Raw genomic sequence first — 9,895 nt, 5'->3', positions numbered from 1 at the left:
TCATACCTGGCTTTGTGTGTTTCTGGGGTCAAACCCAGGCTTTGCGTATGCTAGAAAGCTTGCTGCTAACTGAGTTCAGTCCCCATCAGACTTCATGTTTTCAAAAGAATCACCATATAAACATTTGGGTCATTTCTAGTTTGGGGGATTGTCTTAGTTAGGGTTCCACTGCTGTGAGTAGACACCATGACCACAGAAACTCTTGTAAAGGACAACATTCAATTGGGGCTGGCTTACACTTGTTCAGAGGTTCAGTCCATTATCATTATGGCGGGAATCGTGGCAGCATCCAGGCAGAAGCTGCCCTTTCCAAGGTGGTTATGCTATTTTACGTTCTACTAGCTATGTGTGACGGCATGGGAGCTGGTCTCTCTCTTTTCTGCTAATTTTTGGGTGTTTTGTTTTGGTTTTGAGACAGGGTTTCTCTGAGTAGCTGTGGCACTTACTCTGTAGTCCAGGCTGGCCTTGAACTCAGAGATCCACCTGCCTCTGCCTCCCGAGTGCTGGGAGTAAAAGCGTGTACCACCACTGCCCAGCTTCTTTGATAATTTTAATGTCTAGATTTACGTACTTTTATTTTATGTGTATGGCTGTTTTGCCTGCGTGTATACGTGTGCACCACATGTGTGTCTGCTACCCTGGGAGCTCAGAAGAGGGCATCAGATTGACTGGAACTGGAGTTAATGACAGTTGTGAACCACCGCATGGGTGCTGAGAACTGAACGTGGGTCCTCTGCAAGACAATGCTCTCAGCCCCTGAGCCATCGCTCCAGCCCCTTCTTCTTAATTTTTGTTCTGAAACATCTCCCATGCCACCCAGGCTGGCTGTGAACGCCTGGCTTCTGCCTTTACCTCCTGAATGCTTGGATTATACCATGTGCCACCATGCCTGGCTTAATTTTTTTTTTCCTATGGCACTGGGGTTCAAATCCAGGGCCTTGAACCTCCCAGGTCAATGTTTCACCACTAGGCCTTGTTGATAGAACCCCTCCCCTTCTAATTAAGAAATACTTAACTGTATTAATATTATGTGCACATATAATAGAAGCAGTTGAGTGTGGGTGCGTGTGCCACACCACAGCGTGTGTGTGGAAGTCAGATGACAACCTTTAGGACCGGTTCTATCTTCTCAGATGAGTTCTGGTGACCGAACCCAGGTCCTCAGGTTTGTACTACTAAGCCACCTCACCGTCACACCTAACCTTAATTTTTGAAAGATACCTAGGTTGAGACAATGGTTCTCAACCTGTGGGTCGTGACACCTTTGGAGCTCAAACAAGCCTTTCATGGGAGTCGCCTAAGACCACAGGAAAATACAAATATTTACATTATGGTTCATGATAGTAGCAAATTTACAGTTATGATGAAGCGGTGAAATGATTTTATGGTTGGGGTCAGCACAGCATGAGGAACTGCATTAAGAAAGAGTCACAGTGTTAGGAAGGTTGAGAACCACTGATTTGGGCAGTGCTGGGGATGGAAGCCAGGGCCTCATGCACGCTGGACGGACAGACACTCTACCAGTGAGTCTGACCCTAGACAACCATCCTCTTTGGTTGAAGAGACCGTGCGTCCCGTTTTTTACTCTTGGCTGCTGCTAAGTACCTGTTTTTGAAGGACTCATGAAGGTTGTCCTCTGATCTCCACATGTATCTGTGGCGTTCGTGCCTTCCCCTAAGAGCAAACAAATAAATAATTGTTAAGAGGAATAAACCAAGTACCTCTTTCTTTCCTGGGAGCACACGTGACGGAAGGAAGGATAGGAATTAGGACCAGAGATGGAGACGTGTGTACAAGGATGGCTGGATGGCTGTAATAGAGTTGCCCTGGTCTCTCTTTTTGCCTGCCTTTCTGTTTCTTTACTTCTGTTGTGGGCATTGAGGAAAGGGACAATGGCCCGGATTACGTCACTTTATTGTCACAGTATCTGATTATTGATAAGTCTTGCTTTATAACTGAATTACATTTTTGCCCGTTGCCTACAGGTCCCAAGACAGCATGTACCTGCTGCCCTCCAGGCCCGACGCTGGCAGGAAGTAGAAGGCTTCGTCGTCGTCGTCTCCTGTGCCCCTCGCCCTCATCATGTCTTCGACTCCGGGCAATGGGGAGCACTGGAAATCCCTGGAGTCGGTGGGCATCAGCCGCAAAGAGCTGGCTATGGCTGAAGCCCTGCAGATGGAGTATGACGCTCTTTCCCGGCTCCGACATCACAAGGAGGAGAGCAGGGCCAAGCAAAACACAGAGCCCTCTCTTATCAGCTGGGATGAGCCAGCCTTGGACTTCTACAGCAAGCCAGCAGGCAGGCGGACAGAGCTCAAGCTCTTGCGTGGTCTTTCTGGCTCTGATCCCACCCTAAATTACAACTCCATCTCCCCACCAGAAGAGCTCCCCAACTCTACCTCCCAGGATCCACGGCCTGGCACAGATCCCTGGCCCAAGGCCTCCCAGTCTGGAGACTATCTCTATATTTTTGATGGCTCAGATGGGAGATGCTCTCTGTCTCCAGTATCAGGTGACACAGATGGCTCTTGCAAGAAACTGTCCCCACCTCCTCTCCCTCCTCGGGTCTCTATCTGGGATGCCCCTCCCTTGCCTCCTAGGAAGGGATCTCCCTCACCCTCCAAGATCTCTCAGCCTGATGACATCAACAGTTTCTCTTTGGTGGAACAGCCATCTGACAAACTGCTAGGGGCCCAGGACCCAGGAGAGGGAGAGCTACCCGATGGTGGGGGACAGCGACACGTGCTGGGGTCCGTGGACTACGACGGCATCAACGATGCGATCACGAGGCTCAACTTGAAGTCCACTTACGATTCGGAGATATTGTCTGACGCTACCAGGGGCTGGAAGGAGGGCCGAGGACCCCTGGACTTAAGCAAGGACACCTCTGGGAAACCTGTGGCCCGGAGTAAGACGATGCCCCCTCAGGTGCCCCCTCGAACCTATACGCCCCGATATGCCAACCGAAAAAACGCAACACCGGGCAAGAACCGCCGGATTTCTGCCGCTCCGGTGAGGACCTTACTTCCTGTGCGTTCCCTTCAGAACGTAAACTAGTTTCTCTTTGCCGTTCCAAATTCAGATCTACAAAGAACTCACTCCACCTTTAGTCCTCCCTTTTGCCCTCAGGGCCCTTGCAGGTTGGGGAGGGATCCAAGCTAGGCTTTATTATGGGAGGCAGGGCCAGGAACATCAGGAAAGTCTGGCTCCTGTCCTAGGCTAAGTTTCAGTGTGATGATCAAAAGAGCCCTTCTGGGGCAGGTGTTTTGAAGTTCTGGCTGCTGATTGGTGCTTCTTTCATGATGTGAGTTAGGAGTCACCAAGCTCACTCTGGTTGAATGGTGGGGTGGGACTTGAGCCGCTTCTGTCTCCTGAGGCTCCGCCCTGCCGATCACTCAAAGCGTTGACTACTTGTTTAGTGGTAGGTCACCCCCCCCACCCCCGTCCAGATCTCCACAACAGCCCGTCTGATGCCCCAAAGCCACTCGGCATGAGATGGCAGAGCTGGTATTAGACCCTGGTCTAATTCCAAAGTCTCTCCCTTCCTCACTGCTTTTATCGTGATAAAAAATATATCTTACACGTTTGCCACTGGCCATTTAAAAGCATACAGTTTAATGGCAGTTAAGTGCAGTCATACTGTAGGGGCGTTTACCTTTACCTATCTTTCCCCACTCTTTCCTCAGTGAAAATAGTCAGAAAAAGCCTGACAGTATGATAATGCTTTGCCTTATTTATCATATACAACATATAATAAATATAATATAATATAATTAATATAATATATAAAGAACAAAGTCTCTTCATGTCATCCCAGATGGCTAACACAGATGTGTTCATATGCCTTTGGCCCGTGGAGTGTCTCTGGGGGAGGGGACCTGAAGGCCACCTTATTTACCCTTGACTTCTGGACACCCTGCTCCCAGAAGTCAAGTGGCTGCCCCATAGCTTCGGACTTGTGTAGCAACTTATGGCCCGCCCCTCTTTGCAGCCCTTTCCTCCTTACCCTTTGTCTTAGAGCCCTGGGGCTTTCCCGCCTCCTGTCCAGCCTTAGGGACCAGTTCCAGCCCTGCACAGCTGCACAGTCCTTCCTTCCTCTGCTTTTGCAGACAGTCCCTCAGAGCCTAAACAGGGTGAGCTGCAACTCGGGAGCTCAGGCTTTTTAAAGGCTCAACTCAGAGGTGGGGCTGCTCCTGCTATTTATAGGATGGGGAGAGTTCATCACACAGAGCTGGGCCTGCTCACAGAGTCAGGCAGCCTGGGGTAGGTGGTAGTCAGTCACCTTTGTCTCCCCTCCCCCATCTCATGTGTCATCAGAGTACTGAGAGGGAGCCTGACCTGGCCCGGAGCCTCCTTGAAGCAGGGAGGGCAAAGCAAAAAGCTCTTGCCAGTTCTGGGGTGGGGGAAAGAAACGATGCGGCAGTGGTCCCCGCCACCTCAGCTTGGGGCAGGGGCACGACCTGCTGGGAGGGGAGACCCCTTGAGCTCTGCGCCTATACCCCCACCCCGCCTTCGCCGGGCTTCCAGCCGGAATGATCCTACTTATCCCAGGCCCAGTGAGCCATCTCTGGAAAGGGCTAGGTCCAAATGCCAGCCTGGTACCCCCGCTGCCAGCCTCTGCCTGGCAGACTCCCCCGACCAGCATCGGACGATGCCACCAGGGCCTGCCAGCCGGGCAAACGTAAGTGGCTTTTGTTTTCTTACAGTGCCAGGGAATGGTACAGAAAGGGTATGAAATGGCCTTCAGTGGCCATTCTGTTTGTCCCTCTCCCTCCCTGCCTCTCTTGCCTCTGCTTTCTCTCTCTGACTCTTTCTCATAGGTTAATTGCTGACAGTGGTACTATTGTTTGGACTGGAACACAGGCATACGCTTGGCAAAGCCAGGGCCTCACATGCCAACTGCCCCCCTACTGCCAACCGCCCCCGCTGCTGCCTTCTCCTTCATGTACTGCCACCCCCACCCTACACATATCCAGGGGAGCGAGAGTGACCAGAGGGAGGGACATTTGCAGTCAGAACATTCAGGGAAGAGCTTGGTTGCTGCCTTCTGCCCTGAGAGGGCAGGAGGGCATAAGAACAGCTGAAGGGATGATGGGAGGTGAGGTGGCACCCAGACCACAGCATCAGACAGCCCTCTTCCTCCCCGGAGCAGCTGTTAGAACCTGCCGCCTTTACCAGATGCAGCCTGGCAGTCCATGGAGCTGAAGCCTCATTCCCTGTGGCTGCCCTGGGTAGGCCTTTGAGGCCTGTCAATACTGGCTCTCTTCCTTGGGCCTCATTGACAGTTTCCTGGGGGTTTTAGAACAGCCTTGGGATGGGAGATGGTTTGGGGCCTTTTCTAAGGATCTCAGTACTATATGTGTGTTCTGGGAGAGGAAACGAGGCTGATTGGGGCAGGATGCCTGTAGCCGTAGCCACTTAGAACCAGCAAGCTACTGAGGAGCCTAAAGAAGGAACTGGGCTAGGCTCTTCCCAGCCCGGAGCTCTGCTCTGACACAATTGGTCTTCCTCCTGAGAAGGCATGGGTGTCCATGTCATACCACTACCGACGAGCTCAGTCCTAGAGTCTGGTTTCCGGGGCTTTGGATGTCCAAGGGCAGCCTCCCCGGGGACCATTTGGGCTGTCCACCTGTCTCACCTAGCTCAGCTCACCCGGATGTCTCTGGAAGCCTTCCCAAGAATGCTTTGCCCATGATGACTGTCAGCGCTGTTACATACTACCTGATTATGGCCACACTGGGCTGGTCAGACACGTCCCCCTCAAAAGGCAGGTTTGGCCACTCTTGTCCACTGCCCCAGCTTCTTCTGTTCTCAGCACGTGCTTCAAATCCTTTTTCTGTTCAGCCTTTGCTGTCCTAGGTTGGCAGATTAAAAAAAATGTATTTCTGGATTTCATGTGGAGTATGTGTGTGTGTTCTTTAGTGTTATGCTGAAAGTCCATCTGGGAGACCCTTCAGAGAAGGGATTCCACAGGGGGAAAAACGCTGAGTGAGTTGTTCTTCCTTTTAAGGTGAGCTCTCGGCCCCACACTGTCACCAATGGCCATGAATTGTTTGAGGTCTCAGAGGAGAGAGATGAGGAAGTTGCTGCGTTCTGCCACATGCTGGATATGTAAGAACTGAGGATGGGATGGGGGCTGGGTGCGTGTGAGCGTGCGTGTTTGGGGAGGTTGGAGTCTGGGTCTCTAGAGGAAGCTACCTCATCCTTTAGGAAGGAGGAAGAGCTATAGTAAATAAAATTCCAGAGTGGGACCCTTCTCTAGCAGATGTCTGCAGGTTTTTATGAAATCTTGGAAGTTTGCTGGGTGTGGTGGCACAGCCCTTGGGATGTAGAGGCAGGTGGATCTCTCTGAGCTTCAGGCCAGCCTGGTCTACATAGCAAGTTCCAGGCCTGCCAAGGCTACGTAGTGATACTCTGTCTCAGAAAACAAAACAAAACAGAACAAAAAATCCTTTCACATTTTTAGTAAAATTCACGAGCCTTGGTCAGCCTATTGTCCTCCCACTTCAGGCCCTTGACCCTCAGGTGCTGTTAGGAGCAAACATATCTCTCAGTGAAGGAAAAAACATCTCTTGTACAGAAGAGGAAGGAAATAGATTTCCAACTACTTACTGGTTAAATCCTTTTAAACTTAGTGTAGAAAACTCCTTTTGGAGCTCTTACTACTGTCACACAGTGAGGATTGGTTTGTGACTATAACAGAGATGACCACAAAGACTACAGCCTCCCTGGGCTGCTATCCCACTGCCCCGGCTTAGCCTACAGATCAGGGGGCTAAGCTGAGCAGGGACAGAAAAGCCATTGGCCTATGGGTGGGAAGGACCCTGCCCACCCTGTGAAGACACAACAGCAAGAGTCCTTCCTTTCTTCCTATACAGCCTGCGCACGGGCTCTGATACCCAGGACTACTCCCTCACTGGGTGTGTCTGGAGCACTGTCACCCCTAGCCCAGAGCACCTTGGGGACGAGGTCAACCTGAAGGTGACTGTGTTGTGTGACAGTCTTCGGGAGCCACTCACCTTTACCTGCAACTGTGAGTTGGTCGGGCTTACATGAGTGTCCCCAGCGCTGAGGCAGGAGGATTGTTTGGGACTGGAGGGCTTTGTTTCTCACCTCACTCTGTAGCTTGAATGAGGACATTTCCGCAGGGCCAGCTTTCCTGGCACATGGTTACTTCGCGTGTTTGTCCGCTTTCTCTGACTGCCGGTGGGTGCTAGAGGCCACTTAGCTGGTGATAAGAGATCAAGGCTGGGGGTTGGGGATTTAGCTCAGTGGTAGAGCGCTTGCCTAGGAAGCGCAAGGCCCTGGGTTCGATCCCCAGCTCCAAAAAAAAAAAAAAAAAAAAAAAGAGAGAGATCAAGGCTGGGAGGGTCTGTCCCAGTTGCCCCGTGTCACTGCCTTGCTCGTTTGCCTTGCCCCTTCCAGGTTCCTCCACCGTGGACTTGCTCATTTACCAGACCCTCTGCTACACCCACGACGAGCTGAGGGAGGTGGATGTGGGCGACTTCGTGCTCAAGCCCTGTGGGCTGGAGGAATTCCTGCAAAAGTGAGTGAATGGAGCCAGGGCCTTACTTGCCTTCTGGTTGGGAGAGCGAGGAAGGCCCTGAGAGAGCTCTACTTGGCTCAGCGTTTGCCGCTCTTCCCCAGCCCTGCAGTCAGGACTCCCACTCTCTGGGCACATTCTCAGCCACGTCGCACTTTCTGCAGGAGCTCCATCCTCCAGCTGGGTTGGCTGGATCCTGAGCCAAATCTGCCGTGGAAAGAGCTTGGAGCTGGGATTAAGCAAAGATGAGGTCGTCTCTGTGTGCAGGCTTCTGAATGCGGAGAGATGTGCATAGTATGTGGGGGTGGCTCAGGGGCAGCGGCAGGCGGCTTCTCCTACTCTGGAGGGCATGCAGCCACCAGGCAGACAGGCCCTTATAGAACCCAAGGAAGGCACCACAATGGCTCTGGTTGGCTTTCTCTGCCTTTGGTTCCACTGGCCTGTGCAGCTGTTTAGCCTCCTCCTAGGCCGGCTTCCAGCTCCCTCAGCCAGTGCCCTCTACAAAAGGCAGCCTCTCTGGAAAGTGTGATGTGGGATCAGCTAAGAGAAGGCCTCTCCACTACCCTGAACTGTGGAAAACTGGGGTGGGGTAGGCAGGGCTCCCACTCCTGGGGTTAGAATGATGTGGCGCAAACACCAGGAGTTCTGCTTCTCTCCACCCAAGCTGCCCACCATGGTGTGCCCCTTGGAGGAAACAGACCTTGTGAGCAGGGATAGGCAAGGCCTCTATCTCCCTCCTTAGTGGAGCCTGAGAACTGCCACTGTGAGCATTTTCCCTCGAGCAAGCCTTGATAGATTACTATGGTGTGGTTAGAGCACAGGATTGATAGCCAGTACTAAATAAAGGTTCGCTTCTTGACAGATGTCTTCAGCATTAGGGATAGTGACCACTCTCTGGCCTCTGCATCCTCATCTAGAAACTGAGGGAAAAGAAAACAGGCCCCATCGTGATATAATTCCAGGGCATCCACAAAATACATTCCATGATGTGTTCACTGTATTCTTGCCCCCTGCTAGAGGGGCAGGGAGGGATCCTGGTGCAGGGTCTCCTGGAAATGCTAGTGCTGGGCCCAGGGCTATCGTGGGTAAATCAGACTCCGGAGAACACAATTTATACTCAGTTCTGGCTTTCCATTGACCAACTGTGAGGCCTGCTCTTTGGTGTTGGGGGTGTAGTGGTGGTAGAGATGAGGCCTAGCATGGATGAAGCCCTGGGTTTCATCTGTGTGTGTGCGCACACACACAGAGACTGAGGCAGACAGACAGACAGACAGTGACAGATGGACAGAGGGGATGAGGTCAGAGTAAGGAGGACCTCATGAGCAGTCAGTGGATACTGGCAACAAAGGACCAACCCCAGAGGAAGACACATGGGACTCCCAAGTCACAGATGACACATTTTCCCTGCAGAGTCCCAATCCAGAAGTAGTAGGACATGTCAGTATTCCTAATGATGTGATACCAGGCAGTGGTCTTTGGGTCACACGCTACCCCTTACCCCGACCCCAACTTGTGCAGCACAGCTGAAGCCCTTCCACAAACAAGTTGGAGTCCCTGGGGCCCTGACTCCCTGGTTCTACCCGTCCACCCTGCATAGCGCCATGTCCTGGGTGGAAAGGGCCCTCTGGAGTTTCCAGAAAATTGCTAGTTCCCAAGGAAGCCTCAGGATTGTTTCACTGAGCTGGAGGGGCCGATACTGAAGGGGAGTGTTGCTCCAGGATGCAGGCAGCTCAGTGATAAGAGCCTTGAGACAGTCCTAAGGGAGGCTGGGTTTCCTGCTACCTCCCCCTCTCTACCACTGCTCTCACTCTTCCTTCCTCACAGACCCTCCCGCAGGCCCGCCCTGCCTCACGGTCTAGCCTTCCCACGCCATAGTTCACTTTTACTTTAGCCTTAGCCTATCAGAGCTCATATTGCAGGTGCCTGGTCCCCTCAGGATGTGGGGAGCCTCTAACTCTAGGCTGCTTGTGTTCGGCCTGAGGTATTTTTTTTCGGCCTGAGGTCCTGTATTTCCAGAGTCTTCTGCATCCCTCTTCCCTTCTGCTCCCCTCCATTTTCTTCCATTCTAGTCTAGATTCCCACCTCTACGGAGGAAGGAAGTCCTTTTCCGGCTTCTGCTACTCAGATGCTAGGGCCTGGCCCCACTTGTGCACCGGCCCAGAGTGGTGCTGGTTCAGCCCTTTCTTGTGGGTTTCCTTTCAGATTAAGGTGTGATTTGGAGGGAGGGGATGAGGTAGTGTGGCAGAGGGATCAGCAGGCTGCCTCCTAGGAACTAAGGGTCTCCCGTGTGGGTGCTGAGCAGCGAGAACTACTCACACCTCTTAGAATGGGAAGTCTCCCAGGGGATTCATC

The 9,895-nt window shown here is 52.3% G+C and overlaps 1 protein-coding gene across 1 annotated transcript in view; it reads left to right on the top strand.

The window, feature by feature from the left end:
- Positions 1-2,003: 2,003 nt before the first annotated feature.
- Positions 2,004-9,895, top strand: part of Pik3c2b (phosphatidylinositol-4-phosphate 3-kinase catalytic subunit type 2 beta) — a 39,621-nt gene continuing 31,729 nt past the window's right edge. Inside the window, exons 1-4 of the mRNA XM_032914629.1 lie at positions 2,004-3,012; positions 6,011-6,111; positions 6,879-7,033; positions 7,426-7,546. Of these exons, the coding sequence (XP_032770520.1) occupies positions 2,083-3,012; positions 6,011-6,111; positions 6,879-7,033; positions 7,426-7,546 (1,307 nt within the window). The 5' untranslated portion in view covers positions 2,004-2,082. The remainder of the gene's footprint in view (positions 3,013-6,010; positions 6,112-6,878; positions 7,034-7,425; positions 7,547-9,895) is intronic.

The sequence above is a fragment of the Rattus rattus genome, chromosome 10, assembly GCF_011064425.1.
Source record: "Rattus rattus isolate New Zealand chromosome 10, Rrattus_CSIRO_v1, whole genome shotgun sequence".
In the NCBI taxonomy this organism is placed as follows: domain Eukaryota; kingdom Metazoa; phylum Chordata; class Mammalia; order Rodentia; family Muridae; genus Rattus; species Rattus rattus.
The sequence above is the reverse complement of the archived record's forward strand: the minus strand, read 5'-3'. Positions and strand labels throughout refer to the sequence as shown.